The sequence below is a fragment of the Sus scrofa genome, chromosome 13, assembly GCF_054392235.1.
Source record: "Sus scrofa isolate SSC_HxYL_T2T_F1_AM1 chromosome 13, Sscrofa_HxYL_maternal_Yorkshire_Landrace_v2.0, whole genome shotgun sequence".
NCBI lineage: Eukaryota > Metazoa > Chordata > Mammalia > Artiodactyla > Suidae > Sus > Sus scrofa.
This window is the reverse complement of record NC_139395.1, coordinates 49,708,281-49,735,612: the sequence shown is the minus strand read 5'-3', so window position 1 is coordinate 49,735,612 and position 27,332 is coordinate 49,708,281. Positions and strand designations below refer to the sequence as shown.

Below are 27,332 nucleotides of genomic sequence, written 5' to 3'. Positions count from 1 at the left end.
CTGATCTCACTTGGCAAGCATAACTTGTTAGTATGCCTCACTGATTAATGGCCATCTCCCTCTTTATCTCTAAGCCCCATGGGGGCAGGGCTTTGTCTGTCTTGTTCACTCTGTGCCTCCAGGGCATGGCACTGGCCTTGCCACATGCAGGCCCACTCTAAATGCCTGTAGAGTGAAAAAAGATCTGACAAAAAGAAAATCAGAGGAGGTGGAGAGCAGAGAGCAGAGGACAGAACCATGGGAAACCCCAAACCTGAAGGGACCATGAGACATCAAAAAAGAACAGGAGTAGACAGGGAAGGCAGAAGAACCAGGAAAGGTCTAGAAACAAGAAAGGAGAGGATTCCCCAGAGGGAAGAAGGCCACTGAGGGGAAGAGGGATGAGTGGAGACTAAGAAAAGCATTTAGAGAATCTCAGATATTTTCTAGGAAGCTTTCTTGGGGGCAGGTGGGACCAAGTAACTATTGGGGTGGGGGAAGAGGGTTAGGAATAAGCAAGCACTAGGCTTCTAGAATATTATCTAGAATTTCTTAACTTCCCAGAGACGTGATATCTTTAAGTGTAAAAAGGATGATAATAGTACCAGCCTCACAGGGTTGATGTAAGGATTAAATGAGCCAATGTGCTCATCGATGGAAGCAGGATGGGGATTAACTGGGAAGGGGCATGAATTAACTTTTGGGGTAATACTGTTATAAACAAGATCACAGGCCCAAAATGGAGTCACTTATGCTAAGCCCCAAGTCACTAAAAGGAAACAATTAGTTTAGCCTCTCCCAGACTTGGAATCTTAAATCAGTCAATCAGGAATCACCTGATCAGCACTAGTGAGGGAATATGCCTGTCAAATCCTGGCCATCCCTTAAAGGACAGTGATCTTGCCACAACCAATCCACTTTTTGCTAGTTTAACTTCCTTGTTCCTGTTCCCTTCTGACTACAAAAGTTTTTGATTTTGTACAGCTCCTAGGAACACCTTTCCATCTGCTGGATGAGATGCTGTCCAAATTCTGAATCATTGAATAAATCCAATAAGATCTTTAAAATCTACTCAGTTAAATTTTTTTTTTTAACAGATTCAGTCATAGTGTTGGGATCCGAAGGAAACCTCTGATGGCTTTGGTGACCCCCAAAACACACAAACACTTTGAATTCTCTTTCTCACCATTTCCAAAGGCCATAGGTAAGTTCCTCTTGATTCTGAGCTCCACTCTCTTTGTGTCAAGCTTCTGATTTAATTCTGGTCCAAGGCAGGTCAGCCCTGAGCTAGCAGGTGGTTCCACCCAGTTTGTTTACTGGAATAGCAGGCAACACTTCATCCTGTCTACAAGCACTTATATGAATTATGGATTCCTAAAACTCTCAGAAACGTAGAAACTAACCCAAATGTTTTTCAAATTCCTGTGATCTGAGATAATCTTTGGTAAATTAAAACTAGTTTAAGTTTGGTGGTTTAATTAAAATAGGTATGTCTTCAGAGTTATCAGCATTAAAAATGCAGGCATGCAAGTTTTATTCTGAGTTCAGTAGCCAAATAAGTTCATATTGTTTCTGTTACAAAATTGGATATAGGCCAAAAAATCTTACATTTCAATGGGATGGATTGCAGGACCTTCAGAAAGACACTCTTGGACTGTAGGAATATATGAACACACACACACACACACACACACACACACACACAGCAAGGATTTGCAACTTTTGGTTTTCTTAGACAAATGTTCTAGGAAAGGGAGGTGTTGACTGGAACAGCGATAAATTCTATTTGCAGCGGTGAACTCTCGTAGGTGGACTTGTTAAGGGGGCTGGGTCTTTCTAGGGACACTGCCTTAAGCTGATAGAAACCATGCCGGAATTTGGAGAAGTCACTGCAGGGGTTTGAATGGAGTCCTTCTGAGAGTTCTTTGTAGTTCTCAACATGCAAGTTGAAGTGTTTAGGGATGAAATATACTGATATCTTCAATTTATCTTGCAATGCATGAAAAAAAATAGATTCTGCTTAATGCATATATTAACCATCATATGATAAAGAAAAGTAACAGATGTTACTTTTAGAATCTAGTCTGCCACTGGCTCCCACAGTTAGAATGTGAGCTCTGGGAGGACAGCGATTTTGTCGGCCTAGTACATGGTTAGCAGTCAATAAATATCTGTGGAGCGAAGGAACAACACTTGCAAATTCCTTAGAAGTTCGCGCTCAATACACGGAAGCGGTCAGGATTCTATTGTTGCGGGCAACCCGGAAGTTCTTCCCGTGGAACCAAAGCTGAGGGTGCGCGCGCAGGTCTGGCGCAGTCGCTCTGGCCGCCTCGGCTCCTTGGTAGGTCTTCCGGAGCCCAGAGCATGCGCGGGTCTGCGCCGCGGGTATCGCTATGGCAGCGGCGTCGCGATGGGTCGGGCCTGTGCGCTGGCGCGCAGGCCCCGCGATCTCAGCCGCCGCGGGCACCCTAGCCTCTCGGGCATGAGCGGTGTCCCCTGCCGCCGTTCGCTGGCCCACCCGCCGCTGCCGCCGCATCGCGACTGTGGGTTCGTGCCGGGATCATGCCCCTGACCGCCTACTGCTACCAACGTGTTGTGGGCAGAGGCAGCTACGGGGAGGTGACGCTTGTGAGGCACCGGCGGGACGGCAGGCAGGTCCGCGGGGTTGGGGCCCGGCAGGGCACGGGGACAGACAGGGATTCGCCAAGGGTGCCGTTCAAGGGCTGGGCCCTGCTTGTCTGAAGGGAACGCACCTCGGATGGTACTTCCTCAGGGAAATCATCCCAGACCACCAAGACTAGGCCAGGCCTTCCTGTCATAATATGCGCCCCTAAATTCCCCGGAATTCTTTGGTCTGCACACTTTCCCCTCACTCTGACAGTTCGTGCATTCCCAGCATCGAACGGCGGCGCCTGGCAAGTATTCCTTCTTCCTACCTGGAGACCGCTGGACTCACTCAAAACTCAGCTCATCACCTTCCCTCCAAACATCTCTTACGGTCACCATTTCAGGGGTTAGTTCACCACCAACCAGCCAGTTGCCCAAGCTGGACATGAGTCATTCTGGGATCCCACCTCCCTTTCCGCACTCCCACCCCCTTAACGTCTGTCCACTAAGCCATCTGGCTTTTTCTTCATCTCCACAGGCACCTCCCCCCATCCAGGACATCATTATCTCTAGCTAAGCTATAGCCATGGCCTCCCAGCTCGCCCTGCCACTTGACAGCCCTTTAGCAATTCACTTTCATTGCAGTCTCATTGATCATTCTAAAACTTGCCTCTAATATGGCACTTTGTCCCATTACCTTCAGGAGAATGAGCCAGTTATTTAATGTAGTTTATAAATACAGTGACTATATAATGTATTGTACAAACTGAGACAGTATAGAAACGAAAAAGAGTCACTATTAATAATTACACCAGGACAATGGAACTACCCCATGCAAACTGAAAAGAGATGTCCAAATAAGTTTAAGGTCCTCGCCCCTCTTCTTTCTCAGGTGCTGGTCATTCCGCCTGGAACACAAGCTCAGGCATAAGAGATTTATCCAGTGGGCAATGGGGAGGTGGGGGGGGGGTTACTGGATTTTTGGAGCTGAGGATGGGATACTGGCTGTAATAATAGCCCCTCACATTTGAACAGTAGGTTACATTTACAAAGCACATTTATGCTTTGTTACAAAACACATTTATGATTGTGTTTGTTGAATAATGAATTGTATGGTCTGTCAGTTGATTGAAGCCAGTTTTAGGTGTTAGAGGACATTGATTTTTTTTGTTTAAACGAGGATAATTTTGGATGTTGAGGATAAGTGATTTTTAGCCTTATTGGACCACAGATCCCTTTAAGTTTCTCATGTAATCCATGGACCCATTCTGTCTGTAGATGTATGTTCAAACCATGTTAGATGCACCTTTGTAGGGAGGATTTAGAGGTTAAAGAGCTTGTACCATAGATTTTATGATTGATTCAGTGTATGTTAACATGGACTCATTTTTAGCCATTAATGAAATTGTAAAGTGCAGATGCAAAGTATGCTTTTTGTGACCCCTACCCTGGTATAAGTTTAACCTATAAAAAGTATCGTTAGTGATAAATCTTTTTCCCAATTTTGTGCTTTGCAAATAACAAAATGAATAGGTTATGTGGCAGTCTCCAGAAGGTTGGTTTTGAGGATGCTCAGAACTCTTAAATACTTTTGAACCTATCAATATTGTATGTTTGTTTGCATATTGTGAAAACATGTGTTTTTTTTGTAGTATGTCATCAAAAAGCTGAACCTCCAAAATGCCTCCAGCAGAGAGCGGCGAGCTGCTGAACAGGAAGCTCAGCTCTTGTCTCAGCTGAAGCACCCTAATATTGTCACCTACAAGGAGTCGTGGGAGGGAGGGGACGGTCTGCTGTACATCGTCATGGGATTCTGTGAAGGAGGTGATCTGTACCGAAAGCTCAAAGAGCAGAAAGGGAGACTTCTGCCTGAGAGTCAGGTGGTTGAGTGGTTTGTTCAGATCGCCATGGCTCTGCAGGTACTGTCAGGACTCAGAGCATCCCACTTGCTCCACAGTGACTGGGGCATGGCTGATGGGTTTTTAGGAAAATGCTTCCCCAAGTGCTTACATGAAAAAAAAAAATTCTTTTAGAAATTCGTTTATGAACTGGACCTAGTCCTTCTTGCCATAGGACTGGAATAGTTCTGCATAAGTGATATCTCTATTGAAGCAGTCATGGATTTTGTCTAATTGCCCAGAAAGCCAGTTCTCTGCTCATTTAATACTTAGAGCAAAATCCATTTTAAGGGCCCTGAATTGACAAAGAGCAGAGAATGACCATGTTTGTTATCAGGTGGTCAGCTATGTCATAATGAAAGATGGTTGGGCTAATTAATATGCCTAGACTGTGGGGCTTTGGGCTTTAGCTTTGCTGTGTAAGAGTGGAAATGAGAAACACATTTATGTTTTAATATACACATATTCAAGATGAAACTGTTTATGAAATACCACTTTGGGATTGGGCAGACTTGTCCAGAATTAATTGACCTGGTTTAAATCCTAGGGAACTCGTTCTAAATAAAAGTGATTGATCTTTTATAGTGGAAGATATTAAACTGAAGATTTCATGAGTATGAGAGGACTATGCATCTGACCTTATATAAGTCATCTTTCTACCTTCGTTAGGAGTTTGTAAGCATGTTTTAAAACTGGATCCATATTATGCTAGATGGTACAGTTGTCATGGTACCAAGGAACAGTTGTGAAGGAAGCTGGGCAAATTAATTCATGGAGCTTAATTTCTCACTTTGGAAAGTTGTAAATATGGACTTTTTATTTAGAGATGATAAAATAGTAGTATTTTGACATATAGGTAGCAAAGGCACTTTAACTTATACAATTGTTTTTTGTTTTTGTTTTTGTTTTTTTGTCTTTTGTTGTTGTTGCTATTTCTTGGGCCGCTCCCGCGGCATATGGAGGTTCTCAGGCTAGGGGTTGAATCGGAGCTGTAGCCACCGGCCTACGCCAGAGCCACAGCAACGCGGGATCCGAGCCGCGTCTGCAACCTACACCACAGCTCATGGCAACGCCGGATCGTTAACCCACTGAGCAAGGGCAGGGACCGAACCCGCAACCTCATGGTTCCTAGTCGGATTCGTTAACCACTGCGCCACGACGGGAACTCCCATAACTTATACAATTGTTGATGTCATATAAGAAGTCAGGAATAAATGAGTATATTTATATTTAATAAAATTTTATTTCTTTCCTCAGTATTTACATGAAAAACACATTCTTCACCGAGATCTGAAAACTCAAAATGTCTTCCTAACAAGAACAAACATCATCAAAGTGGGTGACCTAGGAATTGCCCGAGTGCTTGAGAACCACTGTGACATGGCCAGCACCCTCATTGGGACACCCTACTACATGAGCCCTGAATTGTTCTCAAACAAACCCTATAACTATAAGGTAGGATTGGACTGTGTATGCCAGCTCACCTTATCTCTAGGACAGTATTCATCATTTCAGAATCCATCTGAATAGTAAATTAAAAGAATTCCCTGTGAATTGCTTTAAGGAAATTTTTTTAAGAGGAAAAAATATAAATAAGGCATTCTCCATGTAACCATTTACTATTTTTCTTTTCTAGTCTGATGTCTGGGCTCTGGGATGCTGTGTTTATGAAATGGCCACCCTGAAGCATGCTTTCAATGCAAAAGACATGAATTCTTTAGTTTATCGGATTATTGAAGGAAAGGTAAAGAATATTCTGGAACTAATTGTTTTTAATATTTGGAGCAAGGTTAAATTAATGCAGCTTTGTAAGTAGTTACTGGCAGAAAGGAATAATCATTGATGTTGGTGGATAAGAATGGTGGGGAGTTCCTGTCATGGTGCAGCAGAAACGAAACCAACTAGGAACCATGAGGTTGCGGGTTTGATCCCTGGCCTCGCTCAGTGGGTTAAGGATCCGGTGTTGCCGTGTGCTGTGGTGTAGGTCGCAGACGCGGCTTGGATCCTGCATTGCTGTGGCTGTGGCGCAGGCTGGGCAGTTACAGCTCCGATTCAACCCCTGGCCTGGGAAACTCTATGTGCCTTGGGTGCGGCCTAAAAAGACAAAAGACAAAAAAAAAAAAAAAAAAAAAAAGAAAGAAAGAAAAAAAAAGAATGGTGTAGTAAGGATCCAGACTAGTATCCATGAGGATGCGGGTTTGAGCTCTGGTCTCACTCAGTGGGTTAAGGATCCGTTGTTGCTGTGAGCTGTGGTGTAGATCGCAAATGTGGCTTGGATCTCACATTGCTGTGGCTGTGGCGTAGGCTGGCAGCTGCAGCTCTGGTTCAACCCCTAGCCTGGGAACTTCCATATGCTGCATATGTGGAAAGAATGGTGGGTTCTGTCCATGGGATAGGTTGAACTGGAGAAGGGATTGATTGTTTCTTTTTCAAAAATTTTATTGGCATATAATTGACTTATCAAGTTGTGTTAATTTCAGGTGTATAGCAAAGAAAATAAGTTATACATATGCATACATACATTCCTTTTCATATTCTTTTCCCATAAATTACAACTCAGTACTGCGTAAATTTTCGTGGGCTATGTAGTAAGTCCCCATAACCTATGTATTCTAGATTGTAATAGTGTGTATATATCAATCCCAACCCCGAACCTTATTTATCCCCTGCCACACGTTTCCCCTTTGGTAAACATAAGTTTGGTTTGAAAATCTTTGAGTCTGTTTCTGTTTTGGAAGTTCTGTTGTATCATTTCTGTTAGACTCTGCATATTAGCAATCTCATGTGATATTTGTCTGTTTGACTTTCTTCACTTAGTATGATAATTTGTAGGTCCATCCATGTTGTTGCAAATGGTGTTATTTAATGCTTTTTGTGGCTGAGTAATATTCCAGTGTGTGTATGTGTATATATATATATATACACACACATCTTCTTTATCCGGTCCTCTGTTGATGGACATTCAGCTTGCTTCCATGTCTTGGCTGTTGTAAATAGTGCTGCAGTGGACACTTGGATGCATGTATCTTTTCAATTTATGGTTTTCTCCAGATATAAGCCCACAAGTGGGATTGCTAGATCATATGGTAGTTCTATACTTAATTTTTTAAGGAACCTGCATACTGTTGTCCATAGTGGTTGCACCAGCTTACATTCCCACCAATAGTTTAGGAGGGTTTGCTTTTCTCCACAGCTTCTCCAGCATTTATTGTTTGTAGACTTTGATGATGGCTGTTCTGACTGGTATGAGGTGATATCTCATTGTAGTTTTGATTTGCATTTCTCTAATAATTAGTGATGTTGAGCATCTTTTCATTTGCTTTTTGGCCATCTGTCTGTCTTCTTTGGAGAAATATCTGTTTAGATCATCTGACCATTTTTTAATTGGTCTGCTTGTTGCTTGTTTTTTTTTTTTAATATAAAGCTGTATGAGATGTTTGTATATTTTGGAGATTAATCCGTTGATGGTCACTTTGTTGGAAAAGATTTTTTTCCCATTCAGTGGGTTGTCTTTTCATTTTGTTCATGGTTTCCTTTCCTGTGCAAAAGCTTTTTTTTTTTTTTTTCTTCTTTTCAGGGCCACACTCAAGGCATATGGCAGTTCCCGGGATAACCAGTTCCCATCGGAGTCGGCGACCTACACCACAGCTCATGGCAATGCCTGACCCACTGAGTGAGGCCAGGGATCGAACCCCCATCCTCATGGATACTAGTCAGATTCATTTCCTCTGTGCCACAACAGGAGCTCCCAAAAGCTTTTACGTTTAATTTGGTCCCATTCGTTTTTATTTTCATTACTCTAGGAGGTGGATCAAAAAAGATACCACTATGATTTATGTCTGAGAGTGTCCTGACTATGTTTTCCTCTAGGAGTTTTATAGTATCTGGTCTAACATTTATGTCTTTAATACATTTTGAGTGTATTTTTGTGTATGGTGTTAGAGAGTGTTGTAATTTCATTCTTTTACATGTTGCTGTCCAGTTTTCACAGCACTACTTATTGAAGAGACTGTTTTTTCTCCAATGTATATTCTTTCTTCCTTTTTCGTATGTGACCATATGTGTGTGGGTTTATTTCTGGGTTTTCTGTCCTGCTCCACTGATCTATATGTCTGTTTTTGTGCCAATAGCATACTGTTTTTCATGAGGCACAATCAATGGCCTCTTTATTTATTCGTTTATTTTGGGGGGCCACATGTGGCATGTGAAAGTTCCCAGGCCAAGGATTGAACCTGAACTACGGCAGTGACCCAAGCTGATGTAGTGACAACACTTAACCCTCTCTGCCACAAGAGAACTCTAGTACCATACTGTTTTGATGACTGTAGCTTTGTAGTATAATCTGAATCCAGGAAGCCTGGTTCCACCAGGATTGTTTCTTAATGTTAATTAATAAATTGGTTTAATGGCTCTGAAGAATTGACTTCTTGAAAACCACTACGTTGTAGCCACTACCTCTAGGGAAGATGCCCCTAGAGGCTGTTGGTAGCTTCTAATAAGCTTATGGTTAAATGAGCCCCCCCCCCTTTTTTTTTTAGCAGCCACACCTGTGGCATATGAAAGTTCCGAGGCTAGGGGTAGAATTGGAGCCACAGCTGCTAGTCTACTGCACAGCTACAACAATGTGGAATCCAAGCCACAGCTGTGACCTACACCACAGCTTGCAGCAACACTGGATCCTTAACCCACTGAGCAAGGCCAGGGATCAAACCCACATCCTCATGGATACTAATCAGGTTCTTAACCCACTGAGCCCCAATGGGAACTCCTGAATGAGCCCCATTTAAAATGAGTCCACTTGTTGCTCCTTTGATAATCCTCATAATCACTAGTAACCAGTTTAAAATTGCAGAAAGCAGAGTTCTTGCTGTGGTGCAATGGGTTTAGCATCCCACTGCAGCAGCTCAAGTTGCTGCAGAGCTGAGGGTTTGATCCCTAGCCTTGTACAGATGGTTAAAGGATCTGGTGTAGGTTGCACCTGTGGCTCAGATTCAGTCCCTGGCCCAGGAACTTCCATATGCCTTGGGTGCAGCCATTTAAAAAAAAAAATTGCAGAAAGCATTGTGTATAATAGATGCTAAAATGATCAACATTATATATCAATTTCATGAGGCTAGTTTCCCCCTGAAGTATAAGGCCCCCACACACCATTGAATTTTAAGACTATAAGCCACCTACTGATTTTAATATTATACCAGGACTCATTTAAGTTTTTAATTTTGAGAAATATTAAAAAACAAGGGGAGTTCCTGTCATGGCCCAGTAGTAACGAACCTGACTAGTATCCATGAGAATGCAGGTTCGATCCCTGGCCTCACTCAGTGGGTTAAGGATCTGGTGTTTCCATGAGCTGTGGTGTAGCTCACAGACACAGCTTGGAACCGTTGTTGCTATGGCTGTGGTGTAGGCCAGCAGCTACAGCTCCTGTTTGACTCCTAGCCTGGGACCTTCCATATGCCACAGGTGCGGCCCTAAAAAGACAAAAAAATAAATTAAAAACAAAACACATGCACACACAAGGAGTTCCTATCATGGCTCAGCAGAAATGAATCTGATTGTCATCCATGAGGACACAGGTTTGATCCCTGGCCTCGCTCAGTGGGTTCAGGATCTGGCGTTTACGTGGGCTGTGTTTTGAGTCACAGACCTGGCTTGGAACCTGCGTTGCTGTGGCTGTGGTGTAGGTCGAAGATGCGCTCTGATTCGACCCTTCGCCTGGGAACCTTCTTGATGAAAGATAAAAACAGAACAGGAGTTCCCATCATGGCTCAGTGGTTAACGAACCCAGCTAGCGTCCATGAGGTGGATGGATTCCATCCCTGGCCTCGCTCAGTGAGTTCGGGATCTGGCGTTGCCGTGAGCTGTGGTGTAGGTCGAAGATGCGGCTCGGATCTTGCATTGCTGTGGCTGTGGCATAGGTTGGCAGCTACAGCTCTGATTGGACCCCTAGCCTGGGAACCTCCATATGCCACAGGTGCAGCCCTAAAAAGGCAAAAACAAAACAAAACAAAAAACAACAGCAAAAAAACCCCACACAGAATGTAAAATTTGATTATAAATCCACTACTTAAAGAATCAAGCAAGAAAGGGGTGAAATTCCTCTCTGTTTCCATTTATTTCCATCCTCTGGAGATGACTACCGCTAACAGTTTGGTGTATAGTATTCCTGGCTTTTCCCTGTCTTTATACAGATATAGCTCTGGGTGTGTATGTTTAAAAAGTAACTGAAATGGTATCAGGCTATACACAATGGTACATCAACTTGCTTTTTTTTTTTTTTTTTTTTATCTTTTTAGGGCCACACTTGCGGCATATGGAGGTTCCCAGGCTAGGGGTCGAATCAGAGCTGTAGCTGCTGGCCTACAACACAGCCACGGCAATTCAGGATCCAAGCCACGTCTGTGACCTACACCACAGCCGGCTGGATCCCTAACCCACTGAGCAAGGCCAGGAATCAAACCTGCGTCCTCATGGATGCTAGTCAGATTTGTTTCTCCTGAGCCATGACGGGAGATCCCACAACTTGCTTTTCTGACTTACATACAAGGGACATCGTTCCAGGTAAGTACCTTCAAATCTTCTATTTTTTTTTAAAGGCTGCCTAGTATTTTCTTAGAAGGGTGTACTATATTCTATTCCACAAGTACACCATGAATGGCCACTTGGTTGTTTCCACTTGTTTACTACTACAGGAACAATACTGCAGTGAATATCCTGGTACGTAAATCTTGAGGAACTCATGTTCTTTTTTTTTTTTTTTTTTTTTTTTTTTTTTTTGTCTTTTGTCTTTTTGTCTTTTGTTGTTGTTGTTGCTATTTCTTGGGCCGCTCCTGCAGCATATGGAGGTTCCCAGGCTAGGGGTTGAATCGGAGCTGTAGCCACCGGCCTACGCCAGAGCCACAGCAATGTGGGATCCGAGCCGCGTCTGCAACCTACACCACAGCTCACGGCAACGCCGGATCGTTAACCCACTGAGCAAGGGCAGGGACCGAACCCACAACCTCATGGTTCCTAGTCGGATTCGTTAACCACTGCGCCACGACGGGAACTCCGGAACTCATGTTCTTATTTAGGAAGGGGAGAGTCCTCAAATAGGACTGCTGGTTTGAAGGATATACTTTTATAATCTTATGAACTTGATATTAGAATCAGGACACCAGGTGTGCCTCCTGTAGATTTATATGCTGGTTATTTTATGCTCCCGTGGATAAACATTTTAAATAAATATTGGGAAACCTCTACCTTCTTTTCTTCAGAAGACCATTAGTCATACCTGTGATATTATTTCTCTTTGTAGCTGCCACCAATGCCAAAAGATTATAGCCCAGAGCTGGCAGAACTGATAAGGACCATGCTGAGCAAAAGGCCTGAAGAAAGACCTTCTGTGAGGAGTATCCTGAGGCAGCCTTACATAAAGCACCAAATCTCGTTGTTTTTGGAGGCCACAAAGGCGTAAGATACTTCCCTTCCAAATAGCTGGGCTAAATATATAGATGGAATAAAAGAGGGTGGCTTCTATAATTTTCATGTGTGAGAATTTATGGTGAATTTATTTATTTGTTTATTTATTTGCTTTTTTACGGCCACACCTGTGGCATATGGAGGTTCCCAGGCTAGGGGTTGAATCAGAGCTGTAGCTGCCAGCCACAGCCACAGCCACAGCCACGCAGGATCTGAGCTACATCTGTGACCTATACCACAGCTCACAGCAACACTGGATCCTTAACCCACTGAGTGAGGCCAGGGATCAAACCTGCAACCTTATGGTTCCTAGTCAGATTCATTTCCATTTTGCCACGATGGGAACTCTGTGAATTTTTTTATAACATGAAGTAGAATTGCCTGAGTAGAACAAAATTTGCTTAATTGCTAAAATCATAAATCTAAATTTGGAAAACCACTTTTACATTCCTCTGAGATTTCCAAGACATATGGAGTATGGTTCTTTTAAAAAGCATATATTTTGGAAATCATAATTAAAATCAGAGATTATCTAAGAAGCCTGTTATATTAGGTACTATGTAAGATAATAGTCACATTTAAAAAATTGTATTTGGGAAGTTCCTGTTGTGGCGTAGCAGAAACGAATCTGACTGGTATCCACGAGGATGCAGGCGCAATCCCTTGCCTCAATCAGTGGGTTGGGAATCCAGCGTGGCTGTGAACTGGGGTGTAGGTTGCAGACGTGGCTGGAATCCCGCATTGCTGTGGCTGTGATGTAGGCTGGAAGCTGTAGCTCTGATTTGACCCCTAGTCTGGGAACTTCCATATGCTTCGGGTGAGGCCCTAATAAAGCAAATAAATAAATAAATAATAGTAGTAGTATTCGAGAGTTCCCACTGTAGTGCAGTGGGATTGATGGCATCTCTGAAGCACTGGGACACAGGTTTGATCCTCGGCCCAGCACAGTGGGTTAAGAATCCATTGTAACTGTGGTTCAGATCTGATCCCTGGCCCAGGAACTCCATGTACTGCAGGGTGGGCCAAAAAATTTTGAAAAATAATAAAATAAAAGATAACGTTCAGGGGTTCCCGTAAAAAATAGCATTCAGGAAACGAATCTGACTAGTATCCATGAGGACGCAGGTTCGATCCCTGGCCTCGCTCAGTGGGTTAAGGATCAGGCGTTGCCGTGAGGTGGTATAGGTCACAAACGTGGCTTGGATTCTGCATTGCTGTCACTGTGGTGTAGGCTGGTCACTATGGCTCCAATTCGACCCCTAGCCTGGGAACTTGCATATGCTGCAGGTGGGGCTCTAAAAAGGCAAAAAAAAAAAAAAAGTATTCAGATTTCAGAGAGCTTTTATAATGTTCCCTCTTCACTCACGTAACTTCTCAAAGGGTTAAGAATTCTTTCTTTGAGGAGTTCCCATCGTGGCGCAGAGGTTAACGAATCTGACTAGGAACCATGAGGTTGTGGGTTTGGTCCCTGGCCTTGCCCAGTGGGTTAAGGATCCGGCATTGCTGTGAGCTGTGGTGTAGGTTGCAGACATGGCTCGATCCTGTGTTGCTGTGGCTCTGGTGTAGGCTGGTGGCTACAGCTCCAATTCAACCCCTGGCCTGGGAACCTCCATATGCCGAGGGAGAGGCCCTAGAAAAGACAAAAGACAAAAAAAAAAAAAAAAAAGAATTCTTTCTTTGATAAGAAATATCTTATCCTGGTCCTATTCACTAAATAGTCAGGATATCAGTCTTTGCCTTTTGACATGTTAAATTTGGGAGGCATGCTCTATTTAGAGGCCCCAGCAGATAAAGAAGGATCATCTTTTTGTTTGCATTGCCTATAATCTCCCACCAGACAGACATTTGGACTTCTGCAGCTCTGGTCTTCTTGCTGCCCTTGAATTCCCCAGAGGTTTAGCTCAGTTGTAAAACATCACATTTAAACAGCTGGAGATATTATTCCTGTATACAGTTACTTTGCAGGTCAAGGCTGAGAATACCGATCATTTTTACTCTCAAACTTGGTGAAGCAAAAGCAAGCAATTGTGGTGTTATTGCAAAGATGAAACTTGAGGTGAAAGTTATTCTAATACTTCTAATTTTGAGGCGATTTATCATAGACTTTTTTTTTTTTTTTAATCTTTTTAGGGCCATACCCACAGCATATGGAGGTTCCCAGGCTAGGGGTTGCATCAGAGGTGTAGCTGCTGGCCTACATCAAAGCCGTAGCAACGCAGGATCCATTCTACATCTGCAACCTATACCACAGCTCACAGCAATGCCGGATTCTTAACCCACTGAATGAGGCCAGGGATTGAACCTGCATCCTCATGAATGCTAGTCAGTTTTGTTTCCACTGAGCCATGATGGGAACTCCTAGATTTTTTTTTTTCTTTGGCTGCACTGTCGCATGTGGAAGTTCTCGGGCCAGTGATCAAACCTATACCGCGGTTGAGATTTGTGCCACGGCTGCAGCAACACTGAACCCTTAACCCGCTGCACCACAAGAGTACTTCCTAATTTTTCATAGATTTTAAATTTTGGAGTAATAATGTCTTTACAGAGAAGTTGCAGAGATAGCACCGAGAGTTTCCCTATAACCTTTGCCCAGTTTCTCCTATCAACATCTTATAATGGTACATTTGTCAGAACTAAGAAGATGACAACAGTACCTTATGTTGACTAAACTCCAGACTTTATTTGGCTTTCAGCAATTTTTCTGCTAATGTCCTTTTTCTGCTTTAGGATCCAATCCGGGATACAATATTACATTTAGTCCCCATTTCTCCTTTTCAACTTGGCAATGAGGCAATTTCTCACTTTCTTTGTTTTTCATGACCTTGACTGCTTCTGAAGATTACTGGTCAAGTGTTTTGTAGAATGCCCCCTGGTTTTTAGAAGACTGTTCTCTATAAATGGAGCAGTTTTATAAGGGAGTGTAACATGTATGCACATTTCTCCATATATATAGAAACCTTTAACCTTCACTGTATTGATAATAACTTTTTCTTCTTTTCTCCTTCATAAAGAAAAACCTCCAAAAATAATATTAAAAATAGCGACTGTAAATCCAAGCCTGTGGCTACAGTGGTTTCGGAAAAGGCCGAATCAAGTCCTGAAGTAGTTACCCCTCAACCACACTCTTCTGAGGGCTCCAAGACATATGTAATGGTATGTCTGTTTTTAAAGGATATGTGTTCTAGAAACTGAAAATGATAGGTTACCTAAGCTAGTTATTCTGTGTGAGATTATTAAGCTTCACTAGTGATTCTGTTGTATAATTAATGTTGTATTATAAAGAAGGAATACTGGAGAGGATGATTAATTTAGCCCACTTCTTCACAGTGGCCCATTGAAATGTTCATGAAGTCAGTGCTGTAACAACTTGACAAATTTAACATAAAGTTAACCATTTTAAAGTGCATCCATTATTTTATGCAATCATTACGTCTATCTCATTCCAAAACATTTCATCACCCCAGTTGGAAACCCCACACCCATTAAGTCATCACTCCTCATTCCCTTCTCCATCATTTTTCTGGAAAACCACTGTGTTTTCTGTTTGTATGGGTTTGCTTATTCTCCATATCTAATATAAATGGGATCTTATAATATGTAACCTTTTGTGTCTGGCTTCTTTCACTTAGCATGTTGTTGAGGTTTATCCACAAAGCATGTATCAATATTTATGTTTATGTCTAAAAAATACTGTCTTGTATGTATACAGCACAGTTTGTTTATCCTTTCATTGGGTCGTTTTCACCTGTTGGCTATTGCTGTGAACATTTGGGTATAATATTTGTCTGAGTACCTGTTTTGAGTTCTTTTGGGTATCTAGGAGAGGAATTGCTGGGTCATAGGAAAATTTAATGGGTAACTTTTTGAGGAACAACCACACTTTTTCCATCATTTCACACTTCTACAAGCAATCCCTGAGAATTGTAATTTCTCCACAACTTCACCAACTCTTGTTACTTTCGTTTTTTTTCTGATTCTAGCCATTCTAGTGGATGTGATGTGGCATCTCATTTTAGGTGTGGGGTGTTTTTTTGTTTGTTTGTTTGGTTTATTTTATTTTATTTTTTTTGCTTTTTTAGAGCTACACCTTCAGCATGTGGAGTTCCTAGCCTGGGGGTCAAATCAGAGCTGCAGCTGCCGGCCTACACCACAGCCATAGTAACGCAGGATCTGAGCCATGTCTGTGAGTTATGCCACAACTTAGGGCAACACTGGATTCTTAACCCACTGAGTGAGGCCAGGGGTAGAACCCATATCCTTATGCATATTAGTCGGGTTAATAATCTGCTGAACCACAATGGGAACTCCTCATTTTAGTTTTGACTTGCATTTCCCTAATGACTAGTAACAAAGAATTTGGCCATTTGAATGCCTTTGTTGGAAGAATATCTGTTAAGTGCTTTGCCCATTTTTCATTTGGGTTTTTTGGTTTTTTTTTGTCATTGAGTTCTAAAAGTTCTTTCTGTATTATGAATACTAGACCCTCATCAGATATATGATTTACAAATACTTCCTCTCATTCTGTTGGTGTGTTTCCACTTTCTTGATAATGTTCTTGTATGCTTGGATGTTTTTAATTTTGATGAAGGCTAATTTATCTGTTTTTTTTCCTTTCGTTGCCCATTCTCATATCTGAGAATCCCTTGCCAAATCCAAGGTCACAAAGATATATGCCTGTGTTTTTCCTAGGTGTCTTATAGTTTTAGCTTTTCTGTTTAGTTTATTGATCCATTAACCATTTTTTACTATGGTAAAATATATGCAACATAAAATTTGCCATTTTTAACAATATTTTTAAAAATATATAATTCAGTGGCCTTAATTACATTCACATTGTTGTACAGCCATCACTTTGTCTTCCAAAACCAGTTCATCAGTCAAACAAACTCTGTACCCGTTAAGCAATAACTCCCAGACTGTGGTAATCTCTAATTTACTTTCTGTCTCATGAATTTGTCTGCTCTAGGTGCCTCGTATAAATGGAATTATATATAACACTTGTCCTTTTGTGTCTAGCTTATTTCACTTAGCAAGTTTTCCAGGATTATCCACGTTGTAGCATATGTCATAACTTCATTTCTTTCTATGGATTTATAATATTCCATTGTATTTATTTATTTATTTATTTTGCCTTTTTGCCTTTTCTAGGGCTGCTTCCACGGCCTATGGAGGTTCCCAGGGTAGGGGTCTAATCGGAGCTGTAGCTGCTGGCCTACACCAGAACCATAGCAGTGCAGGATCTGAGCTGCGTCTGCAACCTACACCATGGCTCATGGCAACGCTGGACCCTTAACCCACTGAGCAAGGCCAGGGTTCGAACCCGAAACCTCATGGTTCCTAGTCGGATTCATTACCCACTGAGCCACGACGGGAACTCCCCTTCCACTGTATTTATATAACACATTTTGTTATTCCATTCATCTGCTAATGGTCATTTGGGATAGTTCCGTCTTTGGGCCACTGCGAATAATGCTGCTGTATACATTTGAGCACAAACATCTGAGTTCCTACTTTCAGTTCTTGGAGTGTATACCTGGGAGAGGGATTGTTGGGTCATATGGTTATTCCATGTGTAACTTCCTAAGGAGCCTGTTGTTCCATTTTGAGTTAATTTTTTAATGTAGTATAAGGAGTGCTATAATAAGTTGAAAGCATGTTTTCACTCAGGATGAAGACAGATGTTTGTCCCAGGAGAAACCCTTAGTCACTGGCCCCTTGAAGACACCCACAAGTGTGAAAGGCCACACCTACAAACCAGACATGAGCAATACTGCAGAATCACTAGCCACGATAAGTAGAGTGAATATTGACATCTTACCTGCAGAAAGGAGGAACTCGGTGAACAACAGCTTAGTTCAAGAGAATCAGCCAAAACAATTAGATGCCTCTAATGAGCTCCAGGTTAACTGTAGTATTTCTCAAGTGAAGGAGAGGCTGCAGGATAACACTAAATCCAGTGCTCAGTCTGAAAACCAATTTCCTGCGTGGTCCTCTGACAATATTACTGGAGAAAAGAATGTCTCAGTGAAGCCTCTGCAGCTCCTAAACAAAGACCAAAATTTACCAAAGGACTGGGTAAGTGATATGCACAAGGCATTGGTTTCAGAGAAAAGGCTAGAAAATGTGGTTACAAAGATGTGGGTTGTGTTCTTTGATTGTGCTTTTAGTTGTAGTGTTAGGGAAATGAGTTACTCCCGTATAATGGTTTAAACATAACCAACCAGAGGAGAGGACTTTTGAGGTATTTTTAGATCCCTTCTGTGCCCTGGTGTAGGATACTTGCCAAGTTATAAAGAGATTTTTTGAAAAATTAAATTGAACATCAGTTGTTTCAGATTAATAACAATTGGAGCAATTTAATTATAATTGCTTTTATTGAGGAAAAGAGAAAAAAGCAAAATATAAAGATGACTGATGTCAGCATTTTGTCTTTGCCTGTTAACAATGAAAATCAGCATTCATTCTGAGAAAACTTTCGTTTTTAATTTTCAAAGTAGACTTGGAGGGTTTGGCCATTTGGAAGTTCAAAAGACTTTCATTATTCTGTTTTGTTGTTGTTGATGTTGTTTGTTTCGTTTTGTTATTTTTAAGGATCAAGTTGCTGGTGGATGTGTTACAGAAAAGCAGGACAGAATCGACCCAAGTTTACAGCCATACAGGTCTGGGTCTGAGCCTTCCCTGTCTCGACAGCGGCGGCAGAAAAAAAGAGGACAGACTGAGCATAGTGGGGAAAAGAGACAGGTGAGTAGAGATCTCTTTGGAATAAGTCGTTGTGCTGCTGCTTGGGAAATAGACTGTAGGAAGCTCCATTTCTGTATAGAATTATTAACAGTTGCCAAAAAAGTACATACAGATGGAAGAAGCATATGGAGAAGGGTAGAAATGGCAAGATGCTATATATTAGTTTTCAAATGTCAGTGAGTTAGAAGCAGAATAAGGATGTTATCTCCTCCAGCAAAGATGAACAGCTCATTATGAGAGTTAAAGGAACAGGCTGACAAAGGTAAATCTCTGATAACTCCTATGTCATATTGATGAACAGTTTCTCCCTCTACTTCTGCATAAGATTGTGTCAACCTCTTATTTCTGGAAGTAACTTCCACAGGCACCCTCTGTATAAGATTATTTTATTTTATTTCATTTTTTTAATCTTTCTGTATTTCTCCAGGGCCGCACCTGCAGCATATTGAGGTTCCCAGGCTAGGGGTCTAATCGGAGCTATAGCTGCCGGCCTACTCCAGAGCCACAGCAACGCAGGATCCGAGCCGTGTCTGCAACCTACACCACAGCTCATGGCAATGCCAGATGTTTAACCCACTGAGCAAGGCCAGGGATCGAACCCGCAACCTCATGGTTCCTAGTAGAATTTGTTAACCACTGAGCCACAATGGGAACTCCTGTATAAGCTTCTTAAATGTTATTCACTTCTGCCAGAGTTTCTTCCCCCAAAAGCAGTATTTTGCAGTTTTTGGGAGTGAATCACTAACAAATACATCGATTTCCCGATGAGGAATCTTTGGAAGTGGATATACATGCAACTGATCATCTCCCTCTTTTTCTAATTATTTAAGTTCCAAGAGACTCCTCCCTGTCTTTTGCCTTCTCTTCCCACTATTGGAAAAATGGATGTCACATCAACACAGAATAATGCTGAAAACCAAAGTAAAGTGGTCACTGGATCTGTAAGCAGTTCAGGGAGCAGTGTCATATCGTCATCAAAGGTTTGTGTGAGTCTGTTGGATTTTTTTAAAACTTTATTATAAAGCTTTTTGATTGTAAAATCCTGCATATATTGTGAAGTTTTATATGAAAACATCTTAGCCCTGCTTTTTGCCAAACACTGGAAAGCACAAATTTGTGGTTCTCAACAGAAGCTTTGTTTGAAATGGATAGATTCTTTTGGTTCCAGGGTTGGTCACTTCCAGTTAATTAAGGAGACCAAGTGGATGCCGAATATAGGAAATATAAAATTTCCCATATGCCCTTCCAAAAGTGAGTTCTTCTAGCAATGAGTACTGTGATCATCCTAGCTAGTAGTTATAACTCTGATGTGAACTGGTTTCAAATGGCCAGTTCTTTAAAGGCCTGTGTAAGGCCTTTGCCTGTGATGTTAGATGACACATCATGTATTGTAAGTGTTACAAGACTAGTGAGTAGAAATGGAAGTAACTGTGACTTTTTTAAAAGGACCGACCATTATCAGCAAGAGAGAGGAGGCGACTAAAGCAGTCACAGGAAGAGATCTTCCCCTCAGGTAAAGTTGTTCTCTTTCCTTCATCTTTTTGGAGCTTGTTGATATAGTTCTTGGACATAACATTGGTACTGATTGTTAAGAATTTTGAGCATCAGTAATCTATTTGGGAAACTAATTTGGAAGAATTTTTGAAATTTCCTTGTCAAGCCTTTAAAACAAAATCAGCATAGTGTTGGATCTGGAACTTGTATTATTAAAGGAACAGGATACTAAAAAGAGAGCAAGAAGGCTTTGAATGGCAGTAACTCCTGGGAGATCTCAGACAGGAAATAAGCCTGGTGAGTGTTTAATCTGTTTCCATGTTCAGAGTCTGTTGGTCAAAGAAGTGCTCTCTCTTTTATTTTCTTTTTTCTTTTTATGGCTGCACCTGTGGCATATGGAAGTTCCAAGCCTGGGGTCGAATTGGAGCTGCAGCTGCCGGCCTACATCACAGCCACAGAAATGCAGGATCCGAACTGCATCTGCAACCTACACTGTACCTTTCGGCAACGCCAGGTCCTTAACCCTTTGATCGAGGTCGTGGAGCAAACCTGCATCCTCATGGGTACTAGTCAGGTTCTTAACCCACTAAACCACAACGGGAACTCTAAAGACGTGCTCTCTTCTCAAGAACAGAGGAGAGGAAGTCAGGAGAATGGTGATGCCTTGGACTAAGGGCCATGATTATTCCTATTCCTAACATTCTTACTTTGATTGTCAGAAGGGCATTATCTCTTTGCAGCTGAGGAGTCTGAAGCTCAGCAGGGTTAAGTAATTTGCCCAAGGTCACAGGGCTGGTAGACCTAGAGCTGAGATATGAGCCAAGGTATCAGACACGAATGATGATGAATATGCTGTCTGAGTTCCTTCTAGGTTGGCCCTTGCTGGGTTATCTTCCATACCCAGTGCAAAGCCCTCTTCTGTTTAGGCCAGCCCACTATAAACAGCCTCTGGGGCTGATCACTTTTTCAGGCCCTTCAGTGAGGAGAGCTTCTTTGAGTCCATTGGAGCCAGGGAAACCACAAGAGGAAGGCCATCCCATCCCTGCTCACTGGTTATCTTCTGACTGCAGCATCGCCCAGGTACATTACATAGTCCTAAGAGAAAAGGTGGATATGTCTACATCTGGCAAGCCTAATACAGTAAACCTCATAAATGCCAGCTCAGTTTATTTCTAGGGCAGCACTGGCGTAAGTTACACTTTTCACGCTTCCTTTGATAATTAAAAGAATTTTATTTGCTTCATTAAGGAATGAATTTTTCAGGCGCTCTTATAGACAATGGGTGACGTAGTTAATATCTTTCTTAGTCTTTTAAATAAGACTTCCAAAGGGCTTCCGCTAGGCAACACTTTGTTTCTTCTACTGTGTTAATAATGCACCAAACAGCATGGCCAGATATTTGCTTTACTTGCTGATCCTTCCTTGGTTTCCAGTTTGTCATAGTAGCTTACCTTTCCACCTAGGGATGATATAGGGGCACCATCTGGTGGCTGAATAAGTAATTGTAAGGTTTTCAACCCCATATTTGCTTCTCTGTGTAATAATACCATAGGAATAATTATCTACTTTTCTGTATTCCAGTTTTTGATGTTATTTCTTGAAGTATGTTATTTTTTTTTTTTAAAAAGGGAAGCTTCCTTCCCTTGAAATGAAGTTTTTTCTTTCACAACAGTCTGTGATTTAGTTGTTTCACTAATTAAGAAGATCCTCTTTATTTTACAAAGTTGTAGGGTTTGTGTGTATAGTATCAAATAATCCTTTAAAGCATTTAATAGTGCTTTAAATGAGCAGGCAGAGATTACTTTTTTTAGGTGATATTCTGTCTAGTTTAAAATGCTAGTATTGCTTATGGTACCAGCCTTCTGCTTAGAGATTGAAACACCAGAACTATTTGTCTACTCTCCTCTGGAAAGGAAATACCATAGCTGAGATGTTTCAGAGCTTTATAAAACTTCACTTTAAAGTTCCTCAGGCTTCACTTATGAACTTCAAGGGTGACCTGGGACACCATTTGGGTAGAGTAACTTCAATTTTTATATTCATTTGTTCTAGTGTTAAATTGAACCTAGGTGCACATTGTATCTAGACACTGCATCTAAGATTCTTTTGTGTATTACATTCTGGTTGTGTTGTCATGTGGAATTTTGTTTTTCCAAACATAAATAGGAAAGGAAACTCACCCATTGTCTCTCTGAGGATGAGTTAAGTTCTTCTACAAGTTCAACTGATAAATCAGATGGGGATTCCAGGGAACAGTAAGTTCTTATTTTTCTATCTCCCTTCATAAACTGTTTGAATTAATCCTAAATGTACATTTATAATAGAATTCAGACCTGCAGTACTGTCATTGATAATGTTGTAAATGGTATATGCTAGAGCTAAAAGTCTCTTCTACTGAACACATCTGTTTTTCATTCAGAATTCTCATAAAGTATCTTCTTAGCTCTGTGTTTATAGTTTTCATCAGTAGAAACAGTTTGGCCATTATTTCTTCAAGTATATTTTTGGACCCCTTCTTGCCCTCTTGAGGATGTGACAAACATGTAAATTAGATTGCTTAAAGTTGTCCCATATCTCACTGATGATGTTCATTTTTTTAGACCTTTTTTTCTCTGTTTTTTGTAGATTCTATTGCTGTATCGTTATTTGTTAGTCTTTTTCAGGCTCTACCTGCAACGTTTGGAAGTTCCCAGGCTAGGGGTCAGATACAAGCCATAGGCAGCAGTGTACACCACAGCAACACCAGATCTGAGCCATGTCTCCAACCTACACCACAGCTTGTGGTAATGCCAGATCCTTAACCTACTGAATGAGGCCAGGGATCAAAGCCACATCCTCATGGATACTAGGCAAGTTCATAACCCGCTGAATCATAACAGGAACTCCTATTGCTGTATCTTTGAGTTCATTAATCTTTTCTTATCTAATTTGTTAATCCTATCCCATGTATTTAATACATTTAACTTATTATTTGTAGTTCAATTGGATCTTTTTTATATCTTCATTACCTCTCCTTAACATGTTAATGCTTCTTTACCTTGGTCATATGGAAATATAATAACCATTTTAATATCTTTATTTACTAATTCTATCACTTCTGTCACTTCTGGATATATTTCTATTAACTGATATTTTTCTTTTCACAAATGTGTGCTATTTTCCTGCTTTGCATATCTGGTATTTTTGACTGGATGCTGGACGTCAATTTTAGTCCATTAGGTGCTGTTATTTTTCTTTTTCTCTAAATATTCTTTTGGGGGGGTCCTTTTAAAGTTTAATGTTATTTTAATAAATGTATAATGTTTAAGTTTTTTTTGTTTTGTTTTGTTTTGTTTTGTTTTGTTTTTTGTTTTGTCTTTTTGCTATTTCTTTGGGCCGCTCCTGTGGCATATGGAGGTTCCCAGGCTAGGGGTCGAATCGGAGCTGCAGCCACCAGCCTACGCCAGAGCCACAGCAATGCGGGATCCGAGCCGCGTCTGCAACCTACACCACAGCTCACAGCAACGCCGGATCGTCAACCTACTGAGCAAGGGCAGGGACCGAACCCGCAACCTCATGGTTCCTAATCGGATTCGTTAACCACTGCGCCACGACGGGAACTCCATGTTTAAGTTTTGAGGAAAGTTGTTATATGACATTACATGGGTCACAAAGAATAATGTGGAAAACTAATTCTGTTTTCCTAAAAAATAGTTTCTCAAAGTTATAGCAGTTTTTAAAGTCTGACCTTACTTGGACAGTAACAGTCCTTTTTTCTTTCTTTCTTCACATCTTCTTTCCTCTCCTCCTCCCTCCTTCCCTCTCACTCTATCTCATTCTCTTTCTTCCTTCCTTTTTTTTTTTTTGCTTTTTAGGGCCATACCCATGGCATATGGAAATTCCCAGGTTAGGTGTTGAATCAGAGCTACAGCTGCCGGCTTACACCACAGCCACAGCAGCCGTGTCTGTGACCTACACCACAGTTCATGGCAACACTGGATCCCTGACCCATTGGGCAAGGCCAGGCATTGAACCCACATCCTCATGGATACTAGTCAGATTTGTTACTGCTGCACCATAACGGGAACTCCCTTTTTTTCTTTCTTTTGTAGGAACAGATAACATAAGATCTGTCCTCTTAAGTATTTTTTCTTATTGAAGTATAGTTAATTTACAATGTTGTGTTAGTTTCAAGTATAGAGCAAAGTGATTCACTTACACATGTATATATTCTTTTTCAGATTCTTTTCTATTATGTTATTATAGGATACTGAATATAGTTCCCTGTATTATACAGGAGGTCCTTGTTGTTTACCTATTTTTTATATAGAAGTATGTATATGTTAATCCCACACTCCTATTTAGCACCCCCTACCCCACCCACTATCTCCTTTAGTAAACTTAGTTTGTTTTCTTTGAGTCTGTTTCCATTTTGTTAATAAGTTTATTTGTATCATTTTTTAAGATTCTGCACATAAGCGATATATGATATTTGTCTTTCTCTGTCTGACTTTACTTAGTATTATAACCTTTAGGTCCATGTTGCGCAAATGGCATTACTTCATTCTTTTTTATAGCTAGTATTCCCTTATATACATATTTCTTTCCATTTTATACATACACCCCCCCACACACACACACATCTTCTTTATCCATTCATCTGTCAATGGAGTTTAGGTTGCTTCCATGTCTTGGCCATTGTAAATAGTGCTGCTATGAACATTAGGGTTCATGTATCATTTTTTTCTTTTCTTTTCTTTTTTATGGCTGCACCTGTGGCATTTGGAAGTTCCCAGGCTAGGGATCAAGTCGGAGCTGCAGCTGTAGGCCTATACCACAGCCCCAGCATTGCTGGAAATGAGTTGCATTTGTGACCTATGCTGCCCCTTGTGGCAATGCTGGATCCTTAACCCACTGAGCAAGGGCAGGGATCAAACCCTCATCCTCATGGAGACCTTTTTGGGCTCTTAACTTGCTGAGCTACAGTGAGAACTCCTGCATATACCTTTTGAATTAAGGTTTTCTCCAGGAGTGGGATTGCAAGATCATATGCTAACTCTGTTTTTAGTTCAGTTTGTTTGTTTTTCTTTTTTGGCCACACCCTTGGTATGTGGAAGTTCCCGGGCCAGGGATGAAACCTGCACCACAGCAGTGACCCAAGCCCCTGCAGTGACAGCACCAGATCTTAACTACTAAACCGCAAGAGAATTCCTGTTTTTAGTTTTTTAAGAATCTTCCTACTCTCTCCTCAGTGGTTGCACCAGTTGACATTCCCACGTACAGTGTAGGAGGGCTCCCTTTTCTCCACACCCTCTCTAGCATTTATTATTTGTAGACTTTTTTTTTTTTTTTTTTTTGCTTTTTGGGGCTGCACCTGTGGCATTCGGAGGTTCCCAGGCTAGGGGTGGAATCATAGTTGCAGCTGCTGACCTGTGCCACAGCCACAGCAATGTGGGATCTGAGCTGTGTCTGTGACCTACACTACAGCTCATGGCAACACTGGATCTCCCATGCTCTGAGCAAGGCCAGGGATTGAACCTGAATCCTCATGGATACTAGTCAGATTCATTTCCACTGCGCCACAACAGGAACTTATATTATTTGCAGACTTTTTAATGATGACCATTCTGACTGATCTGAGGTGATACGTCATTGTAGTTTTGATTTGCATTTCTCTAATAATTAGCGATGATGAGCATCTTTTCATGTGCCTATTGGCCATCTGTATGTCATCTTTGAAGAAATTTCTATTTAGGTCGTCTTCTCATTTTTTGATTGGGTTGTTTGTCTTTTTGATATTAGGCTGTATGAGCTTTTGTATATCTTGGAAATTAATCCCTTGTCAATAGCATTATCTGCAAATATTTTCTCCCAGTCCATAAAACTCTTCAGAAAGTGGACATATAGGGAACATACCTCAACATAATAAAGGCCATATATGACAAACCCACAGCTATCCAACATCCATTCATGATAAAAACTCTTACCAAAGTGGGAATAGAGGGCATATCTTAACACAGTAAAAGCCATTAATGACTAACCCACAGCAAATATAATACTCAAAGGAGAAAAGATGAAAGCTTTCCCACTCAAATCTAGAACAAGACAAGGATGCCCACTCTCACCACTTGTATCCAACCTAGTACTGGAAATCCTAGCCATAGCAGTTAGACAAACAAAAGAAACAAAATGTATCCAAATTTGAAGAGAAGAAGTAAAATTGTCACTATGCATATGACATGATACTATATATAGAAAACCCTAAGGACTCCACACAAAAAATACTTGAACTGATCAACAAATTCAGCAAAGTAGCAGGATACAAGATTGACATTTCAGAAATCAGTTGCATTTCTGTATACTAACGATGAAGTATTAGAAAAAGAATACAAAAATACTTTTTAAAATCACACCCCCCAAAATTAAATACCTAGGAATAAACCTGACCAAGGAGGTGAAAGACTTATATGCTGAGAACTATAAAACATTAATCAAGGAAATTAAAGAGGATTCAAAGAAATGAAAAGATATTCCATGCTTCTGGGTTGGAAAAATTAATATTGTAAAAATGGCCATACCACCCAAAGCAATCTACAGATTCAATGCAATCCCTATCAAATTACTTGTGACATTTTTCATAGAACTAGAAAAAAATCCAAAAATTTATATGGAATCACAAAAGACCCAGAATTGCCAAAGCAATCCTGAGGGACAAAAACCAAGCAGGAGGCATAACTCCCAGACTCAGGCATTATTACAAAGCCACAGTAATAAAGACAGTGTGGTACTGGTACCAAAATAGACAGACCAATAGAACAGAATAGAGAACCCAGAAATAAACCCAGACTCCTACAGTCAATTAATCTTTGACAAAGGAGGCAAGAATATAAAATGGAAAAAAGACAATCTCTTTAGCAAGTGTTCCTGGGAAAACTGGACAGCTTCATGTAAATCAGTGAAACTGGAACACACCATCATACCATGCACAAAAATAAACTCAAATGGCTTAAAGACTTGAATGTAAGACAAGATACCATCAAACTCCTAAAAGAGAACATAGGCAAAACATTCTCTGACATCAACTGTACAAATGTTTGCTTAGGTCAGTCTCCCATGTCAACAGAAATACAAGCAAAAATAAACCAATGGACCTCATCAAACTTATAAGCTTTT

General features: G+C 41.0%; 1 protein-coding gene across 35 annotated transcripts in view; it reads left to right on the top strand.

Annotated features, from left to right (window-relative positions):
- The window catches only part of NEK4 (NIMA related kinase 4), a 63,172-nt gene that overhangs the window by 19,914 nt on the left and 15,926 nt on the right, over positions 1-27,332 (top strand). For 8 of the 35 annotated variants that reach the window (XM_084988538.1, XM_021068939.2, XM_021068937.2 and 5 more), the window contains 12 exons: positions 1,077-1,183; positions 4,239-4,505; positions 5,742-5,939; positions 6,121-6,228; positions 11,782-11,936; positions 14,957-15,098; positions 17,613-18,020; positions 18,537-18,686; positions 19,517-19,666; positions 20,133-20,199; positions 21,151-21,260; positions 22,347-22,435. In XM_084988538.1, the coding sequence (XP_084844664.1) occupies positions 4,392-4,505; positions 5,742-5,939; positions 6,121-6,228; positions 11,782-11,936; positions 14,957-15,098; positions 17,613-18,020; positions 18,537-18,686; positions 19,517-19,666; positions 20,133-20,199; positions 21,151-21,260; positions 22,347-22,435 (1,691 nt within the window). In that variant the 5' untranslated portion in view covers positions 1,077-1,183; positions 4,239-4,391. Of the gene's footprint in view, positions 1-1,076; positions 1,184-2,350; positions 2,635-4,238; positions 5,341-5,446; positions 5,940-6,120; positions 6,229-11,781; positions 11,937-14,956; positions 15,099-17,612; positions 18,021-18,536; positions 18,687-19,516; positions 19,667-20,132; positions 20,200-21,150; positions 21,261-22,346; positions 22,874-23,584; positions 24,579-27,332 lie in introns of those variants that run through there. The other 27 variants (XM_021068935.2, XM_021068944.2, XM_084988534.1 and 24 more) reach the window with 11 other exon arrangements.